The sequence below is a fragment of the Protopterus annectens genome, chromosome 4.part0 (assembly GCF_019279795.1).
Source record: "Protopterus annectens isolate FY-2018-M chromosome 4.part0, PAN1.0, whole genome shotgun sequence".
In the NCBI taxonomy this organism is placed as follows: domain Eukaryota; kingdom Metazoa; phylum Chordata; order Ceratodontiformes; family Protopteridae; genus Protopterus; species Protopterus annectens.
Window position 1 is genome coordinate 1,440,992,631 of NC_056733.1, and position 22,087 is coordinate 1,441,014,717.

The following is a 22,087-nucleotide window of genomic DNA, read 5'->3' on the forward strand; positions in this document are numbered from 1 at the left end:
CCCAACCTTCCTACTAGAAAAATCACATTAATGTTTGTAAACCCATTACCCACAGACTTATTCACAACAAAGCTAATTTTAACCTCAACTGCTTCACCTCCTCCTCCCTCCAGAATGTAAACTGGTCACCTCTAAAATACCTCAACCTAGATGAAGCAGTCCATTTCTTTAACAGTTCCTTCCTCAACATCCTTAACTCCCATGCCCCGCCCCCCCCCCCCGAGAAACACCAGAATCAGAACTAAGAGCTTCCCCTGGCTACAAAAAAACACCAGGGGCCTTATGAAGGCCAGGGATAAAACATGGGAATGCTGGTGCATTACTAAAAACCCCTCAGATAGGCAACTCTTCCTTGAACTACGTAACAAGGTCAAAAAATTAATAAACCATTCCATATCTGAATCCTATGTACTCACACTATGGAAAATATCACACATCATTCCCCTCTACAAAGGTGGCCCCTCCATTGACCTCTCCAACTACCGTCCCATTGCCATCCTCTTCCCCCTCTCAAAGATACTCGAAAAATGCATCAACTCACAGGTCTCCAAATTCCTCCTTAACAATAACCTCCTCTCCAATACCCAGCATGGTTTCAGACCACACCACAGCAGGACAACTGCTGTCCTCTCCTTCACCAACACTATCCTCCATCACAAAAACAATGGCCTCCTCTCCTCTGCTGTATTTCTGGATCTATCTAAAGTCTTTGACATTGTGTCACACAATCTACTACTCTCTGCTCAATCCGACCTCTCTTTCTCCACACCAGCCACAAACTGGTTCCACAGCTATCTACAAGGCTGCCAGCAATCAGTCATCTAAGACAACAATCTATCCCCTCACCTCCCTGTTACTCTCGGGGTTCCCCAAGTCTCCATCCTTGGCCCCCTACCTTTTTCTCTTTTCGCCAACAACCTGCACACTGCCACCAAATATGCCTCTCTCATACAGTATGCAGACAAATCTTAGACAGTCAGACCTACACATACTGAAGCCTGCTACAATAAAATCGCAAAATTTGCCACTGGTACCTCCTACCACAGCTACCACTGTGTCTCCCTTAGAGACCTTGACTGGCTTGCGCTCCCACAACTCCTACACCAAACTCAACTCACCTTTGCTCATAAACTGGTAAATCACCCTCTCCGAATCCCATCGTTCCGTACAATTCTTCAACCCTACCACTCTTCCAGACCACTACGCTCCTGCAACAAAAATCTACTCCAGATCATCCAAGCCAACAACTCAGCAGGTGAAGCACTATTTTCCTGTGCTATATCAAAGCTCTGGAACAACCTTCCCACTACCATAACTACCTTTCCTTCCTGCAGTCTTTTCAAGACTGCACTTAAATCATACCTAAATTCTCACTGGCTTTGTCCTTGTCTAAACCCCATCTATTAAACCCCCCCCCTTCAACCTTTCTCTCCTTTCCCCAGATTTAGATAGAGTATCACCTCTATCACTATAAAACTGAACTGAAGATAAAATACCATGAAAGGAAATAAGATAAAAAGACAATGCTGCAATTCTCACATTGCAATGTTATCAATTTATAAAGATGAAAATCAGTTATTAGGTTGAATATCATTTCAAGTATAATAATATTATTTGTTTAACAACTTTTATGGTCCACAAGACTATCTAATTTGTACTCTAAGTAATCTGAATGCTTCTAACACCTTGAATTGTTCTGTTTAATGTACTTATGCGTGTTAATCAAAGAATATATTTGTAATTTTTGGAGTTTTTCTACCCGGGCCTCTGCTGAAAACGGGCTACTAGCCCAGTCAGACTTTCCCAGTAAACAAATGTAAATAAAATAAATAAATAAATCTGAATTGCTTTCCTTTGTATTGGTTCCATTATGACTGTGCCCTTCATCGGATGTGGTTATTTAAGCTGTTTAACTGCTGCTGTCTCATGTCCAACCGCTATATGTTGCCATCTTGAAAACCTTGAGATTGTTCTAACTGTTTCCATATAATTTTGCTATCTGGTAACTGTGAATATTTATAAGGATGATAAAAGAAAGCAGTACCTGTCTAAAACATTTTATTACGTTCTGCACCCCATTAAACCTTTAGTGAAAGGACATTAAACATCAGAAAAGTACATTTGTGTACACTTACCATAAGTGTAGATGTTCCAGTGTATTCACTGTTGCAGCCATTACATTTGGGTTATCCTGCTGGCAGGTTGCCCTCAGTCGGCCTGAATTCCAAAGTCTTGGGTCCTGCGTCAGTTGCTGTCACCTCTTCCCTGACGTCAGGTCATCAGGGGTATAAAAGATGCAGCCGACGCCATTTTATTCAGTTTTTCTTGCCCCAGATGTCAGGTGCCCCCAAAAGGGTAGGCTAAAATTATGTAAATAAAACATACATGCACCAAAAATAAGCTTTACCCTCATCCATAAGCAAATACACCACCTAGGTTGTACAGATTAGAGAAGTAAAGATAAGTTCCAGCAAAAATAAAGGGGATGGCGGGTGGGTAACCTGGACTGCAGCAGTGAATACATTCGAACATCTACATTTATGGTAAGTGTACACAACCGTACTATGTTCTTCATGTTTCACTGTTGCAGTCATTACATTTGGGCTGAGTCCCAAAGCTATGGTTGGAGGGCTGGAGCTAAACAGCATTAGGAGCGGCTATGAGACCCTGCAGAACTGCAGTGGCAAAGCCTGCCCTGGATTTAGAGTAAAGAGGCAGATTGTAATGTTTTGTAAAGGTATGCACTGAACTCCAAGTAGCAGCCTCTAAAATGTCTTTGGTTGGTACTCCCCTGAGAAAGGCTGCAGAAGTGGCTGCAGCTCTGGTTGAATGTGGCCTAATTCCCTTAGGCATTGGTTTACCATGCTGTGAGTAGCAGAAATGAATGCAGTGACCTATCCACTTTGAAATAGTCTGCTTGGAGATAGCCTTTCCTTGTGATGCTGTGGCATATGCCACTAATAATTGTTCTGTCTTTCTGAAAACGTTAGTTTTGTCCAAGAAGAATCTAAGTTGTCTGTGTACGTCCAAAGAATGCAGAATTTTCTCCCCCTTGCTCTGTGGATTTGGATAAAAAGTTGGCAAATGAATTGTTTGGTTAAGGGCAACACTGGATACCACCTTAGACATAAATGTATTGTTTGTTCTGAGAGAGACCCTGTCTGGATAAAAAATGATAAAGGGTTCCACAGCCATGAGAGCCTGTAGCTCTGAAACTCATCTTGCAGAAGTTATTGCTAGGAGCAGAGCTGTTTTCCAAGATAAGAACTTTATATCTGCAGTAGCAGCTGGCTCAAAAGGAGGTAAGGTGAGTTTTTCCAAGACATAATTGAGGTCCCATGCAGGTATTGGCATTCTCCTTGGAGGCCTTAAGTTTTTGGCTCCTCTGAGGTACTGCCTTTATAAAGGATGAGAAAAGAGTGGTGGCTTTGTATTGTAATGAGCCGAAATGGCAGAGGCATGGATTTTAATTGATGAAAAAGATAGGCCTTTGTCCAGCATTTCAGTTAAGTATTGTAAAATCTGAGGAATATTTGGGACAGCTGTATCAGTTCCTTGAGCTTGGTTCCAAGAGGAAAATCTCTTCCATTTCCCAGCATAGGATTTTCTAGTACTAGGCCTTCTAGCTTCTAAAATGACATCCATCACAGCTTTACTGAGAGGTGTGGTTTCTTATATTATCCGCCATGCTGCCTGGTTTAGGGTCCTGAGTTGGCTGTGCAGAATCTGATTGTTTTGCTGGGACAGTAAATGAGGTATTTGAGGTAAGGTCCAGGCTGGGCATTGGGACAAGTTCCTTAAGATTGGATACCAGTACTGGCATGGCCAGTCTGGGGCAATCAAAATCATTTTTAGTTTCTCCTGCCTGACCTTTAGGAATACCTTGGGGAGGACAGGCAGTGGAGGAAAGGCATATACTGATAGGTTTGTCCAGTTGAAAGATAAGGCGTCCACTTTCCAAGCTTGTCTGTGATAAGTCCTTGTGCAGAATCTTTTTAGTTGATTGTTTTGAGGGGAGGCAAATAGATCTATGTCCGGATGTCCCCATTTCTTTGTTATCATGCTGAAGACTTGTGGATCCAGGTGCCATTTGTGGGGATTCAAGAGGTTTCTGCTTAGTTCGTCTGCCAGTGTATTTTCCTTTCCTGGCAGGAATTGTGCCTGCAGATGAACTTGGTAAGTCAATGCTGTGTCCCATAAAGCCATGGCTAGTCTGCACAGGGGATACGAATGAGTGCCCCCATGCTTGTTTATGTACCACATGACCATGGTGTTGTCTGTCTTCATCAGTAGTTGTCCCGGATGAAGTAGGTCCTTGAAGGCTGTCAGGGCATTTTGAGCAGCTAGCATCTCTTTTTGATTGATATGTAGATGCTTTTGGTTTGTGGACCAGGTGCCCTGAATGCCTCTTCCTGCCATGTGTGCCCCCCAGACATAATCTGATGCATCCGTCGTTAGGCTCTGCCTGGCTGGGAGTAGTGAGAATGGCTGTCCCTTGTTTTGGTGACAAGCCTTTGCCCACCATAGAAACTCCTGTTGCAGGCAGGGAATTAGAGTAATCATTGTTTCCAGACTGTGGCAATCTTGTGTCCAGACACTTTTTAGGTACCATTGAATTTTCCTCATATGCAGTCTTGCATATGGAATTAGTAAGATGCAGGATGCCATGAAGCCCAAAGCCTGCAAATTTTTTCTTGCAGATAACTGGGTCTTTGTTGCCATTTCCTTGAAAAATATGTAGTCAGTTGCCTTTGTTTGCCTGGCGTGAGATAAGCCATCTGGGCAGTTGTATTTAAGCTTGCACCCAGGAATATTATCTCTTGAGAGGGTACTAGCTTTGATTTCTTTTTGTTGACTGTGTACCCTAGGCATGTTAAAAGTCTTATCACAAAAGTCAGATGCTGTAGTAGAATGTCCTTGTTCTCTGCTTGTATGAGGCAGTCATCCAAGTAAGGATATATTTGTATTCCTCTTTGTCTGCAGTAAGCAATTACTGGTGCCAGGCACTTGGTGAAGACCCTGGGCACAGTAGATAAGCCAAAGGGCAGTGCAGAGAATTGGTAATGCTTTGAGCCAGCCTTGAATCTGAGGCATCTTCTGCACGATTGTCTGATTGGGACATGCGGGTATGCCTCTTTTAGATCTAAAGTCACGAGCCAAGCCTTGCTGCCCAGCATGGGCAGAAGCTGCTGGAAGGTCAACATCTTGAATTTTGGTATATCCAGGAAAGTGTTTGAAATAGATAGGTCCAGTAGTGGTCTCCATGCTTTGTCCTTTCTGGGTACCAAGAACAGTCTTGAGTAAAATCCTTGTCCCTGCTCTTGCTGTGGCACTTGTTGAATAGCCCTCATGTCCATGAGAGCTGCAACTTGTTTTTGAGCCTCTGCCCATTGATTTTTTGGCAGGTCTGGCCAACCGTTTGCCTTTGGCAGGGAATGGAAATAAAACTTGTAGCCTTGTGACACTATGTCTAGAACCCATTTGTCCTGGGTTATAATGTGCCAATTTTGAGAAAAAAGTGCTAGTTTCCCCCCTAAGGGTGCTGCCAGAAGATAAGTGCTTCGTGCAGGCAGGGGGAAGTCATTGGGACTGTTTCCTGTATGATTGTGATTTGTCCTCTCCACCTTTGGAGGTAGAAGCACTCCACTGCTTAGACCTGCAGGACCCTTGCGGCTGTGATCTGCCTCTAGGGCATCTGGATCTGCCCCTTTGAGGCCTGCCTGAGACTGGAAAGGACCAATTCTTTGTAGGCCAGTGTCTGCTAAATCTAGGTGGCTGTACCTGTAAGAAATCCTTGACCGTTTGCATAGATTTAGCTTTGTCCTCCATTTTCTTTAACACCTCTTCTGCCTTAACACCAAACAAGGTATCATGTTGTAAAGAAGCATCTAATAATTTTGCTTTAACATGGTCAGGCAGATTTTGTTCCTTTAACCAAGCATGCCTCCTAATGACAGAACCCTTAACAGCGGCCATGCAGGAGGCCTCCAGAGAATCAAACCCACATTGCAAAGTATGCTTTCCAACTTGTTCAGCTGCATGCAATAAATCCTGCATTTCTTTGTTTTCTGCATATTCAGAATTTGCCATCATTTTCTGTTTAAGCAGTGTCATGATATATTGCTGATATTTGAGCATATGAAACTGGCAATTTAAGGCCCTTATAGCCAAAGTAGCAGATGTGTAAATCTTTTTTCCCCATCTATCCAGAGCCCTAGAATCCCTGTCAGAGGGGGTAGGGTTTTTTGCAGTAGAAGCCTTGACCCCTTGACTGAGAAATAGTTTCTGGGTCTGCAGTAGGGTTTTTGAAAAGGAATTTATGAGAGTCAGGGACCCTGTAGTATCTGTCTGGCTTAACAGGAGCTGGAGGTAAAGAGTCAGGGGTCAGACTAGACTCCGAGAACACATCATCTACAATGTCCAATACAGGTGGAATAGTTAGAGGCCTGTGTTGAGGTAGTAAAAGGAAGTCTCTGATCCTTTTCTTAGATTCTGAAAAATCTTGGCTCTCCCAGTGGAAGTGTTCTCTCATGGTATGCAAGGTTTCCCCAAAAGAGTAGTCCTCAGGAGGAGAAGCTGAAGGAATTGACTCTTCAGCATCAGAATCCTCATAGGGGGGAAGAGAATATTCCTGATCAGAAGAGGAATCAGAATAAATGGAAACCTGATATGAAGATTCATAGTCTGCCTCCTGCCTAGGCCTCTTATCAGGAGGGGGATGGGAACCCCTGATCAAGGTAATTAAGTCTTCGGCCATTTTGAGCATCTGTTTTTTGGGCATGGAGGCCTGTCCTTGTGGCTGGTGAACTTGTTTCTTTGCCTTTAAAGGAGTTTTAGTCTTTGTCTTTGAAGTCGGTTTAATATATAATTGTTTAGGTCTGAATACACCCTCAGAAGCCGATGCCTGCTCAGCAGCTCCAGACCCATCTGAGGGAATAATCACCGAGGCTCCAATACCTTGAGTTTCCTGTGGCCTGGCCGACTCCACATGGGAGTCAGTGGCAGCCTGCGACTCTAAAGTAGCAGGCATCAGGGGCTGCGAAAGCACCTCACTGAGAACCTGCGAACCGGTGACTTGCTTAGCAGAAGCTTTGTCGTCGGTTTTGGACCTCGGTTGCCTGTCTTTTTCTTTGCGTTTTTTGTAAACTCCGGTAGTCGGATGGCTATCTGATGGCATTGTATAATTAAATCTTCGCCCAAAATAGCTTAATGCAAAATTGTACCAATGCTTAATTAATAGTGCGTTGGTTAAATCTAGCACAAAACCGACAACTAGCAACATCGTGGTCAGGGCCTAGCAAGGAATACAGTAAGAATGAAAGTCCTTATGAGGTATTTGCTTCCCACAAGAAATACAACTATTAACTTTTTCTGACATCGGTCTGGAGCAAGAAAAAAGTTTCCCCAACAGGGTAATTAGCTTTTAATGAAGACTTCGGATCTGAAACTCGAACACGAAAATCTCAGGAGTCGGCTGACCGGCACTTGCGAACTGCTTCTGCTTTGGGCACCGCGCGCCAAGAAAGACTGAATAAAATGGCGTCAGCTGCATCTTTTATAACCCTGATGACCTGACGTCAGGGAAGAGGAGATAGCAACTGATGTAGGACCCAAGACTTTGGAATTCAGGCCGACTGAAGACAACCTGCCAGCAGGATAACCCAAATGTAATGACTGCAACAGTGAAACACAAAGAACATCAACCAGATGTAGGTCACTTGTACTCTTCCCAGGACAGCTATTTGCAGTAGAAGCATTCGATGGCAGACAGAATCAGTGGCTGTGAAGCTCTAACCATATTCACTTACACTGTCTTTCATTTTTGATTGGTTCCTTACTGCATAGGTTCATAGGTTCATAGGTTCATACTAGGCTATCTGCCCTAGGGCATTTATAAAGCCCAGCCCAATGTGTGTTTCTTTCGCCCCTGATGAGGGATGAGTAAAGAGGCACGACCCTCCCCCCTGATAGATGTGAATTAACCACTTTGGCCACGGTTGTCAAATGAGGAGATTGATCAACACTTGGGTCCCCCCAGGTCCCTAATTCTTCTTTCTGTGTTCAATGGATTTCCACCTAATTTGTGTGGTTTTGTGTTTTTGTTTTGCAAAGGGGACACTTTTTGGCATTTACATTGAGCTTGAGGGGCTTGGCACCAGTTGTCTGTTTCTATGAGGCCCCTTGGAGGATGCTTGTGTGCTGGAGAGTGGAGAGGCGCAGCAGTTTGCGTGCAGTCAAGCAGGAAGTCAGCCACAGTCCCCTTCCTGTGTCTCCTCCTACCGATAAAATATATAGAGAGAAATAGGAGGTCCCAGGAGAGAGCCTAGAGACTGAGCTGTAACTCTTATCTATAATGCCCGAGTGGGGTTTTGTCGAAGGCTTTTTTCCAGAGGTCCAGGCTGTGTGGGACCACCTCCCCTCGTCAATGGCCCTTGTGACTACTAAAGAAGAAATCAACCAGGTTTAAGAGGCAGGATCTGAAACAAAGCCGAACTGTAACTGGGAGTGATCCAGTTTCCAGTCCCCAATATTATTTATTTATGATGTCCATGATGATCCTTTGCAGAGCTTTGCAGGCAGCTTTAGTCAGGCTTATGGGGAGGCTTGTAGTTTCCACGATCCGCTGAGGCACCACCTGAGAGAGGAGAGGGACTGTGTTGGCCACTCTTTGGGCATTGGCACTGTTGTAAGGCTGAGATTGAGATTGAGTTGTTTGGGCAGGAATAGGATTAGGACAGGCATACTGCAGTATACCTTGCACTGGTGAAGCCAGTGTATTTCTCTCTGTGTCATTCCTCGTACTCATAATTATGGGTAACAGTAGGATCCATCAGAAAGTGAGAGGATGGAAACTGAATTTTACTGAATGTGTCCTAATTCAGAGTTGCATGGCTCAGATAATTAAATGATACATTACATGGTGAACTGTGGTTTGCATAAGCAGCAGAAACACATCAACTGTGATAATTGAAACTTCTACCTTATTAAAGGTCTAATTCTACAAGACCAATACTAAAGCTCTCTGGCAAAAAAACTTTCACATCATGTTACCTTTTGGGAGTTTGATGATTGATTGATACTTTTGTAGATCACGTTGCCTAGCTTTTCCTGCAGGTACAACTGGATCCAGTTATGGAATCCAATAACTGTGTGGGCTCCTCGTGTTTCACCAACAAAAACGTGTTCAAATCCTGAAGAGTCTGGCCTGGAAAGATTGCAGAATACATATTAAGTAGAAAAGTGCATTGTTCTCATATTTCTTAAACTCTTCATATGCTTCGTCTAAACAACACCCATAATGAGATGTAGATGGCTTAATAAATTATAATTACCTGCAATGCTAGTACACCTAAGACTTACAAAAAGAATGAAAGAGGGAATGAAAGTAAATAAAGATTCTTTAAGGCATAGTGTGATGTTTTTTCCTTCATTCCCACATCCTTCTGTCCTAACAGATTACATGCATTAAATCTTTTTATCTATCCATGCAGAGTAGATGTTTCTTCACCCCTTCTCTGCTAGACCCATATGAAGACTGAATGCGTTGCCCTGTCTGTACAGAAGCCCCAGTTCATGCCAATCTTTAATAATTCCTGTATCCCACCAATACTAGGCATTGCTCATTGCTGGATCTGTGAATGCGACACTACATGCCCAGCACTTGAGAATGTTTGCCCTATTTTTGTCAATAGACAATGTCTACATATATTCTTTGCATTTTCCACAAATCAACCAAACCCATCTGTTCTTGAAAGTTCTAGTAGCACCAAAGAGTTCTGTTCTTCCCTATGGGATCACCAGTCCATGCACCTGGCATTTGTGTCCCTCTGGGTATGAACTGCCTTATTCATACAATTTTTTTGAGTGTGTTTATTTCCTTCTGGTTGCCTCCACTTGACTACAAGTACTCACAAACAAATATATATAGATCGATCTACATATCTCACATATACTTATATCATATATTTCTATATACTTTTATAATATATATATCAATAGATAGATATAGACACACCTTAAAGTTCTTCGCAGAAGTGGCCAGACTGCCTATCTCGTGCATGAGCAGCATGCACACTAATAGAAAGCTATGAGCCTATGACAGATCACAGGTTTGCATACACATGTATACAAATAAATATAGTGCAAATTCAAAGCTACAGCTCAAACTGTTGCCAAGCAGAAAAAGATACCTTGGAGAGCATCATCAAAACAGATGCACTTCAGCTACATCTCAATTAATAACACATTGAATCCATGAGGTCACAATACCTTTAGAGTAAAGGGAATAGATGTTTTTTTAACCAAAATAACTATGCATTTTTTCCTAGACAGTGTGACCCCAGTGTCTGAATAGACATTTTTGGGTGTAGGAGACAGAGAACCCATACTGGGGATACACAGGGTGCAGCTCCCCTGCAATACCATGTTTAGTTTAGTTTTCTGTTGATAATGTTAACCTGCACTGTCTCTTTCAGGAATTGTTATATATTAACATATTTACATATAACTTTTCTATTCTGTAGATTCATTCAGTGTAATACAACTTATGATCTTACTTTGCATTTTCCATAAATTATTATATAACAAATGTTTTAAAAGTTAAACTTTTTCTTCTTTGGCAGCAATGTTCAGCAGGCTCTCTTGAAGTCTGTCAAAAGATTTGCCAAAGTTTGACTTTATCTGATTAATATAACAAAATATGTTAGTAAATGAAACAGGCCATTTGTTTAATTACCTAAAAGTTCTTTCCTCACAAATCAATATTTATATGATTTATGCATGATTTCTGTGAGGAACTACTGAAATCAGAGCGCTACCAGTCACAAACAAGCAATATTATGAATATAAATTCAGTATTTGTTCTTGAAAATCTTTAGTAAGGCTACCTAATGGCTCAACAAATAATATCTGCATCACTATAACAATTATGATTGCAAAATTGACCTGATTGCTGCCAATTTGTAATTCAAACTATAATCAAAAGGCTGCCTGCAAATACAATGCATTAAAATTACTAGAGACAGACTGTGTTATTGAGAGATGGATGACTTATCAACATTCCATCAGCCTATTAGAGTAACATTTTATCAATTATCACAGAAACCTCACAATTTTATTAGAGTGTAAACACTTGAGTTCACAATTTCCAATTACTCATTAACAAGTACAAACTACCTTCCTTTCAATTATCACTGCAATATAAACACTGCAAAGAACTTTGCATATAATTTACAATAACCAACTGTGAAGTAAACTAGTTAAATTCTGTATATACTTTATGAACTGCTAGTAATTATTATTAAGGTATAAACACAGTAAGATGACTGTAAAACTTCTCAGATACCAACTGTCTAATAAGTAAAAAAAAAAGTGGTTCATAGGTTAGTACTAAGCTAACTGCCCTTGCGAGCCATTTTAAGCCTAGCTAATTATCCCTTGTGAGACTCAAACTCTGCACCTTGTGCTTGCAAAGCAAGCACCTTAATCATTAACATGTATTTAAAATACTGTTCACTAGCACAATCACAGAAATTTAACAAATATTATTACAGTTTAACAACATAAAAATAATTAAATAACAAAATTCAACCCCCCACCCCATGATCAACTGCCAAGTAAAACAAAAGACATTAATGTTTTATATAATTTATAGAGTGCCTGTAAGTGACCTTGGTGATTTCAAACTTATTACTAGGGTATACCTGTAATTTGCTGTCTTCTAATAGCCTACAGTTGGAAAATTGAAACACACATCAGGTTTTAAGATTTAATAAAAAACATAATTGTTCCTTGTTTAAATTGTAAACAATGTTGTTTTATTGCCTTATCTCCATGTTTCTCAGTAGCTAATGCACAGATTATTTTTAAATTTCTAAGAACATTAACTCGTATTTCTGGAAATCTGATGTATTTGGAAAAGTATAACATTTTATGCTGGAAAGATTATAAGGACATTAAGTAAAAGAAGTTACAAAGATAACCATGCAATTAAAAACAAACAAAAAATGTAACATGTTATATAGATCATCTGCTAAATGTCCTAACTTTAAAAAATGTTTGATTTTTCAAATGGACATTAATCACATAATAGTTGTTTGCTGGACAAAATATATGTTATGAATGCACTTAAGGATCTCACTTGCTTGGTTTGGATTTTCTGATGAAATCTTAACTATTAAAGAATAAAGTGCTAAAAACTACAATGGTATTATTCATTTGTGTGATATTTTCTATTTTGCTCTTTTTACACATGGTCGATTGAACATTTTTTGTTTTGTTATAAATAAAGAAAATATTCAGTCTAATCTCTTTCAGGATTAAAATTAACTTAAATTCCCAATTTATTAGGCAAATTACAATTAGGTAGAATAATGTACAATTACGTAATTATACATGAAGTAACAAATGAGCTTAATAATACACATTTGAAATATATGAAACAGTCAGTTTTACAAACTTTGGAACTTCTGGAAATAAATCTTACTAAGTGGTATTCAGTGAATTCATTTTGTCTTAAGGATGGGATGACCATCTTTTTCAAAATGGCATGTATTTTTAATATGTGGCTGCGACAACTTTGTATGGTTTCTAACACAGAAATAAACTAGGAATATTATGTTTATGATTCACAAATATTTTCTAGTGACAGATTTACAAGTTTCTTTGGGGTGGTATTTCTGAGTGGGAACATATCAAATTATATAAGGCCTGTTTTATGAAATATAATCAGTGCACAATAAGAAACTACAGACATAATATATATATATATATATATATATATATATATATATATATATATATTTTTTTTTTTAATTTTAATGTTATTTTTGTAATACTCAAACATTGGAAACAAGCACAACAAACTGAACTACATATTAAACCAAGAAGCTTACAAGTATTTGGAATAATGGAGGTCTGGAATTCACTAATTAAATTTCTGTGGTTATAAAAATATGAATTTGTCAGAAAGCAGATAAAAAGGCAAGGAATTATGATACATGTTCATGAAACTATTTAATCTGCTTTAATATCACTATACAACTACATTGAAATGCATACTGGTGAACTTTTTGTTAAACACCATTATTGAATTATCACTCGTGACACAAACAAACCTACATTTATATAAAACAAAACAAACCATATTAACATGTTCACAGTTACAAAAATTATACATTGCATATATTCTTCTGTACAATATAATCAATCAAACATTATATAATTTGGTGAATTCCTGTCTTACCTTAAACCTCATTCCTCCTCCAAAACTTTTTTCTGCATGTATTGTTCCCAGAATTTCCATTTTCTCTATGTAATTTGCTCCTACCCTTTTCTAAAGATCCCACTTCGATTTTTTTTTATCTCTATTACGATATTCACTACTTCAAATATGGTTGGTTAAGACTTTGATTTCCATTTTCCAGTAATTCCTTTGTTTTGGCAGCCAGCAGAATTAAACTTAACAGGGCTTTACTTTGTCTAGGCAATTCAGATCCTGTATCCCAGCTCAAAAAAAATAAATTCATTAGTTAAACCCATTTGCTTGCCCAGTATTTCTAACAGAGTACTCTGTAGGGAATTTACAAAGTCTGCCAGTTCATTACACTCCCAAAACATATGTTTCCTGTTACCTGTTTCTTCCCCAGCACACCTCCAACTAGGGTTGCCACCTGTTCAAATGCCCAAAGTGGGACATTTTTAGTACAAATGTCAGATTTTGCAGAGCAAAACATACCCACAGCCAGTACAAAGGACAGAACTTCACTTTTTCGCCTAAATAAAAGCTTATTCTTGTTGCATTTTAGTTGCTTATTCTGTTTCTTATAACATTTAGGTATTTCAGATACAGAATAACTGTTTTATTTATTTATTACATTTGTTTACCGGGAAATCCAGACTGGACACAGGTCCCTTTTCAGCAGAGGTTCGGGGAGAAAAGCTTCACAGAATAACATGGTAGATGGTAAACATAACAATCAAGGTATGAATACAGTAGAGGTGATCATGACATGGAGAAATGCAGGAGCAAATTAGGTACAATTGAGTGGTAAGCTCTAATTAACATTAAGAAATAAGAGGTAAAACACAGAGCTACAAATTTTCTAAACAGTAACTAGATAACAATAATAACAGACTAAATGATAACTAAATCCTGGAAGGATTAACAAGCAGTGAGTAATCTTCAGTTCAGTTTTATAGTGATAGAGGGGATACTCTATCTAAATCTGGGAAAGGAGAGAAGGGTTGAAGGGGGGGTTATTAGTTGGGATTTGGACAAGGACAAAGCCAGTGAGAATTTAGGTGAGATTTAAGTGCAGTCTTGAAAAGACTGCAGGAAGGAAGGGTAGTTATGGTAGTGGGAAGGTTGTTCCAGAGCTTGGATATAGCACAGGAAAATAGTGCTTCATCTGCTGAGTTGTAGACTTTGGTGACCTGGAGTAGATTTTTGTTGCAGGAGCGTAGTAGTCTGGAAGAGTGGTAGGGTTGGAGAATTGTACGGAGCGATGGGATTCGGAGAGGGTGATTTACCAGTTTATGAGCAAAGGTGAGTTGAGTTTGGTGTAGGAGTTGTGGGAGCTCAAGCCAGTCATAAAATATAGGAAATATGTTTGTCCTAAAATCTCAAGACATTTGCCATTTTTTTTTATTTCTTTGCAGGACACAACTGCCCAAAGAGGGACCGTCCCTCACAAAGTAGGACAGGTGTAACCCTACCTCCAACATTTGCCATCTACCTGAGTAAAAATTCTTTGGAGTCTACTTGAGGTGTAAAAATACCCGTGCAAACACGTCCAGGCAAAATTCCTAAATCTACTTCACTTTGTTGCATATTTGGGAGGCATAGATTTGTCGTCTCATTGTTTCTTTGTGACTTGCTTATCCAATCTCTTTTCCCAAACTTTTTAACCTTCTCTTATTGATTTCAATAGTTATTGTACAATAGTTTATATGGCCTACTAATTAACCCTTTTTAACAGCTTCTGTTCTAGATTTTTCTAAAAACTCTACCAGTGAAGGTTTTTCATTTAGGATTCCTCTAACCCTTTTGCTTTGCCTATACCCTGATATCAGTCACTGATATGATATGAAAGGGAGCTTCTAGAATGCATTCCAAATGTCTTCTTGTCCTCTTCCATTCTGTTACCTTTCCCTCTCTAATTATTTCTTCCCAATACCTTGGTTCCTTTGTTAGTTTCCTCTGGTCTTGTCCTCTTGTTTAATCTCTGTACGCCTAATTGCAGTTGTTCCTATTGGCAAAATCTCCTTTTTCCATTCCCATGTTGGCTTACTTCTTAAAATACGTTCTGCTATTTTATGAATATAATATGACTGTTGCTATTCTCCATAAGGGTCTGCATCCAAAATCCCATTGTCTTATTTCTTGAGTTTCTCCCTACTTCATCATCAGACATTTCCACTTTGAAATGTAGCTTTCTGCTTCTGAAATGTCTAAGAGCATACCTTCAAATTAAGTAACTCTAAACCACCTTCTTGTATTGGAAGGATGAACTTATCTCACTTGACTCTTGCCCTGTTCCCCTCCCAGATAAAATCTTTACATACATACAAATATTTCAAGCACGGGCATTAATGCCCTTCTAGCTTTCCAATATACCACAACACTTGTTCCCATAAGTGTCCAGGCTGTTCTTAAAAATATCTAAACTAGTACTTGCTTTAATGTAATTTGGTAGTCTGTTCCATGCATCAGCTATTCTGTCAGAGAACCAATTAGTACACTTCTCATTCCTATAGAATCTTCTACATGGGTTGTCTGATGATTCTCTAGTACTTTTTGATAACCACAAACATTCCCAGAGGTAGTTGTGTCTAAATGCCCTGTATACCCGAATAAGATCTCCTCTTATATACTTGTAATAAAAATAATAAGTTCAGATATTTTAGTCTTTCATAATAACTTAAATTTTCACATCCGTGGATGCTCTTAGCATATTTGTGCTATACTCTTTTCAGTTTGCTGTTGCTTGTTTTCTTATAGGTTTCCATATTGTTATTCCATACTCAAGTTTGGGTCTAATGTAACTAACAAACAATGACTTCATCATTTTTGATTTCCTAGACTTTATAAATCTTTTCAGACAACCTATAGTTCTATAACTACTATTAACCAACTGGTTGATATGATTAGAAAAACTCACAGCTGGATCTACCCATATACCCACGTCCTTAAATGAGTCTACAGTTTCAATCACCGTGTGCTGTATATTCACCTTTCAGTCTAGGTCTCCTAAATCTCATGTGCTTAGTTTTTGATATATTTATTAACATATTATTCTCCTGTGCCCAAATGGTCAATTTAGTCAAGTTATTTTGCAGACATGCATTATCTGTAACACATGTAATCAGTTTAGGCTTGGATGTTCTACACATTTCCATTTTTTAAAACAGGACATTTTTTCTATGCAGGTATTTACCCAAAAAATCTTTTCAGTCACAGTGACCTGACTATCCTTTCTATAGGTGATTTGTGAAAAATACATCCTAACACCAGTACAAGCTGTACTATCTAAGAGGGCTGTCCGTTCCCTACTAACAGTCAGAGAATCCTTGTGGATGAGATCATTTGTACTGACATGAAAAAAAACAGATCCGTACTTCCTTACAATCCTTCAACTCTTTATTAATTGCTATCAACAACTTATCCATTGGTTAGTAAAATTATGCCTGACTTGTGTATGAAACTAAAAGGAATAAAAACATTTACTGCTCATATCTTGCTATCCATATCCATAGACAAGAAATTCCAGTTTTTCAGTTTTTGTACTATCTGTTTAGTCTCTTCCCACATATCCTTAGCTGCCGTAACATAAACCGTTTTAACCCATAGTCCTAAATACTTCATTTTATCATGTCCCAATAAGTATGGGTATTGCTAAACCAATTCATGTGTGGGTACATAGTTTTCAGCTATAGGCTTTGTTTTATCTTCATTAATTTTATACCCCCCTCCAAAAAAAAAAAAACTTGAAACTGTCACAGAATACTCCACAGCATTGAGATGTCCTTTTCTGGTTTTATCAGGTATAAAATAATATTGTCTGCAAATAAAGCCAACTTTTCTTGATTACTATATCAATTATATCCTTGAATTTCTGAGTCCCTTATTTTCTTTGCCAATGGTTCTAAATACAGCAAAAATAATGAAGGGAAGAGAAGACATCCCTGCCTGGTTCCTCTTGTCATATAGAACTTATCAGAGAAGAAAACTTATACTCTGATTTTTGCCTCTGATCCCTCGTATATCCTCTTAATTCAACATATTATTGTACTGGGGAATGCAAATGTTTCCATTGCCCTATTCATAAAATCTCACCTTCTCTGTTGAATGCTTCGTCTGCATTAAGACCCAACAGCAACAGTGGTATTTTTTTACATTCTCCTTCCTTCTGGATCATCATTGTTCTATTAATATTGTCAAATGTTTGCCTCCCCTAAACAAAACCACATTGAACCATATCTGTCAATTATGGCAATGCCTTTGCCATTCTTTTAGCCTTATATACATAAACCATCTATAATTATGGTTTAAAATTAAAATGGGGCTACATGAATGTGGATCTGATGGGTCTTTACTGTCTTTAGGTATTACTGGCACCACATTTTTTCCAAGATGGTGGGGCTTTCCGTCGCTGTAAAATGCTGTTAAACAAATCCTGCCAGGTCTTTATCATTTTCTTCACACTTAGCTCCCAAACTTCCACCAGAACACCACATATTCCTGGAGACTTTCCTGCAGTTTGGTTATACATCCCGTTTTTAACCCATATACTCCTATCTTAACTTAATTGTTGAACCTCATCTACCTCTAACCTTGGCATATTTAAATGTTCCATAAATAATTTCATTTGCGCTCTTTTTTGATTTCTACATATCTCTGTTTTATACAAATTTTCATAAAATTTCTGAAATATCTCTAATACCTCTACAGGATCTCTGGTTACTTTTCTTGTTATAGGCTCCCTAAATTTTGCAATAACCCATTCTATTGCCTAATTCTACCAAAAGTTTTCGTGCTATGATATTCTTATCAAAACAGTTGCTTAACAGCAGTCTTTCTAAATTCATGCATATTATCCAGGTGCTCCCTTATTTTCTCTTTAGCACTCTAAAGTTGCACCTCTTCACATTCTGTGAGATTCCCCTTATTCTGCAATACTTTTACCTTTGTCAGCCCCACTGAATAATTATTGCTATTTCTCAATCATATCTCTTTTTCCTTTATTTCTGTTTTATTTTTTAAACTCCACTTTCATTTTATCTCACTCACTAACTATAACTTTTGAACAATTTTCTTCTTGCATAAAAACTCCCAAATAATTTCTACTACCCATTTTTTAAATTCCTCCCTTTTTAACAGGTAGGTGGGGAAGTGCAAATGTCTCATTTGTTCTTCATTACCTTTCATTTTTATCTTAGTTATTATTGTCGTATGATCTGAAATACTTATTGGATGTGTGTCAAAGCTCTCAATTAAATGCACATTCCTGTGAAATATAATTACTTTCTAGTCTAGCCCAGTTATTGTACCTTAGGGAATAATATGTACATTCTTTCAAAATTCCTACTACTGAATTTACATCTTCCATAACAAATATTTTCAGAAATTTCGTCAGAAATCTACTTTTTTTGTTATATTTTCCCTTCTTCGACCCCCCAGATACATCCTTACTGTTACTGTTGAAATGCTGGGTCCTAAAGACACTATACCATTATAGTAGTAGTATGCCAGTAGTATACAAGCTACTGAAGCCCCAGTATAAATTATAACAAGCACTGTAATCATAATCATAACTCAACTACATTTGACCTAGAAAGGCAAAAATCTATATTTAATAGCCATATAAAATATAATTATGGTAAATTGAATTATGACAGGATTAGCTAAATACAGCTGACCAAGTACCATAGAAGTAAAGACAAAATATAGATTATGGTTATTCACCCCCATAAAAGAGCAGTGATGAGTTAATGGCAGAAGCGAAGTGTAATGCAGCTAAGAACAGAAGGCTACCACAATGGTACAGTACCAAGTTACTACAATTACAGAATAGATCTTTTCAACTTTATAGGAAATACACAATATTAACAAATAAACAAAACTAAATAAAGTGACTAAAGACTTCCAAATTAAAAATAAACAAGAAAAAACTCAACATGAAACAAAGTTGTCAAGTACCGATAAATAATAAAAAGGCATATTTCAATGATATTAAAACACCCAGTTACGTCATTAAGTCTAGATGTCCAGATATTGACCGAACCAAATGAAATAGCAAATGAGTTTAATAAATGCTTTACTAGTATAAGTAATTGCAGCTTAAAAATACAAGCACAATAGTGAGTCACTCCATAACTCATGGAGATATATGTCCAGTGATAAAACAAGATATTACTGGCATAGCATTGAAAAGAATAAGTAAAAACACATCTATGGGCTCAGATAAAATACCTGCAAGTTTATTATTGAACGTAAAAACAGATTTGAGTTTTGCTGTTATATATCATTTTAATAGCTTCCTCGGGACAGGTACTGTACCCTAAATGTGGAAAAGATATTGTATAACATTGATTCATAAAACAGGTAAATTAACTGAAGTTAGTAATTATTGTCCTGATGGTTTAACCCCAGTCCTGGAAAAATGTTTTGAAAGATGCTATAGTTGATGCAATGGAACAAAATTAACTCAATTTTACATAACAATGTGGTTTTATTAGAAGATCTATGGTTACTAATCTGGTTGAATTCTATAATGTCACTCTGACAACAGACTTAGGCTTACAATGTGGAGCAATCTTTCTAGATCTAGTCAGAGTATTTGACTCCTTGCCTCATGACATGACATATAGAGCTTCAGTTAATGTGGGATATAATTCTTACTTGATTCATTGGATACTGACATGGCTGACAAGAAAAAAACAATCAGTAGTTATACGGGGATGTATTGCAGATGCATTGCAAGTTCAATCAGGACTACCATGTAGTTCAGTTGTAGGTTAATGTTGTTTAATTTATTTATTTATTTATTGACTGTTCTAAAACATGAATGCTGTTGGTTAATTAAGTACTCCGATGACTTCAAAATTGATTTTACTGTGGAAAGCAGTAGCGATTACTGCAAAACTGGTTTTACTTTAGTAAGCAGTAATATGATGCTTATCATTAATTCAAGGTTCAAGGAGTCAATATTCCATGAAATCTTTGGGGCTGGAACTCTGTAAACCAAACGTACTAACTTAACTAAATTATGTATTTCAGATCCAACATCACAGCCATCTACAAACTTCAATGGCAGTAGTGATCCACAGATTTGTATTGGTACATAAAATCAATCAACACATTTCATTAATTTTTTTCTTCACTTAACAAAAATTATTTCTTAGAATGCCAATATGAATATAGAATTACATCACCTCTGCACACCTTACTAATGCATGCCCCCTACCCACTTTACTCAAGTGTGCTAACCTTAAATCTGACCCTTTTCCTAACCATACACATTAATGTATGAAAACTTTTTTCCCTTAACAATATCATTAGCCAGACAAACTATGAATGAAAGTTTGCAGTCTTTTTTATTCTTTTAACCAGTTGTAAAAGGAGAGTGTTTCCATTTTAAATATGTTTTCAATCTTGTGTTTGGTAAGTATTGTTTTGACCTGCAGCTTTCAGCATAGTGTGTGTCAATATTCCTGCATAATTGAAATTTCCCAATACACTAATTTGCATATATGTTCTCTTGTTGCCATTGTTTTTATGGCAGCAATAAACCAGGTATTAAAAATGATTATGTTAATATATGGCTTCTGATACTCTTCTGATAAATTGTAATGCTAACATCAAACAAACAATATTTTTATGCTAAAATACTAGTTAGTAGCTAATGAAAGAAAGCATATTCATGATATGCAGGTTAATGTGCTGTATCCTGTATCTCCCTAAATTATTACCACCGTTATATCTAAGTATGATTTATTAGCTTGGACATTTCCTCATTCAGGATATTCTTACACTTCCTGTCACCAAAACTGAGGTATTCATAGATCTACCAAACAAGAAAAAATGGATAATGTCAACATTGGTTCTCATTGCGGATGTACGCCAAATCAAGGGAAAGTTTTATCATGTTGTCCATATGAGGAAATTACTCATACTGATATTTTTAATACTTTTTCCCCCTATTTGTTGACCAGTCCACTGGACAAATTTGTCCTTTTTTAGGGGTGACCTGGGAGTACTGTCTGGTTAAGTGACTTGCTCAGATTTAAACAGTGGGCAAATGAATGTGGAAGGAATCAAACCCTATACTATAGAAACAGGAAGCAGCCCATTGATAGCTCAGATTTTTAGCCCTTTGTGATAACTGCTAGACTACTTCCTGTGTCAGAGACAGAAAAAAATCCTGTTTCCTTACATAAGTGTAAATACAAGAATTTGACAGCTGTGCTTCTGAAATGTGAATGTTTTCATGAAAATACAGGCTTCAGACAGTCTGCAGGCAACAGACAATAATATCCAGTTTGTCTTAAGAATTCAAAGTATTAGAATTTCACTCTCAGCTAAAAATTTCTGTTAAGGTCCCTCCACTTGGAATTTCGAAGCTAATTACTGGATGGAGAGAGCACATGAACTCTAAAGTCTTAGCAGAGCACGTGTTTTGATTAGCTTTATAGCTGACTAAACCTTACTTCACTTGACAGACTGATAGCCATCCATTTTAAAAATGCTATGTTTTTGCTGGATTAGCAGAACAAATTAGATGAGAAAACTGCATAAAAAGTTCAAACAAAAAGAGAGAACTCCAAAGGCAGTTAGCAGAAAAGATTAAGGCTATGAATTGTTAATGACCTCCTTCCTGAAGTCCATTGTTTGATTCCCTCAGCCTCTGTTTGCATACTGCATGACTCTAAGCAAGTCACTTAACTAGGTAGAGCTCTGAGGTAAGGCTCTGGACTACATATCAAATTACTGCTCATGATCCCGCACATAGCTGCAAACTTGTCTCAGTATGCTAAAGGAAGTTCATCCTTCTCATGGGCCACAGATTTAAAAGTTACATTGAGAGTA

The 22,087-nt window shown here is 37.9% G+C and overlaps 1 protein-coding gene across 1 annotated transcript in view; it reads right to left on the reverse strand.

Moving 5' to 3' along the window:
• LOC122799900 (poly(U)-specific endoribonuclease-B-like) overlaps nucleotides 1-22,087 on the reverse strand; it is a 412,046-nt gene that overhangs the window by 36,880 nt on the left and 353,079 nt on the right. Inside the window, exon 5 of the mRNA XM_044069283.1 lies at nucleotides 9,052-9,205. Within this exon, the coding sequence (XP_043925218.1) occupies nucleotides 9,052-9,205 (154 nt within the window). The remainder of the gene's footprint in view (nucleotides 1-9,051; nucleotides 9,206-22,087) is intronic.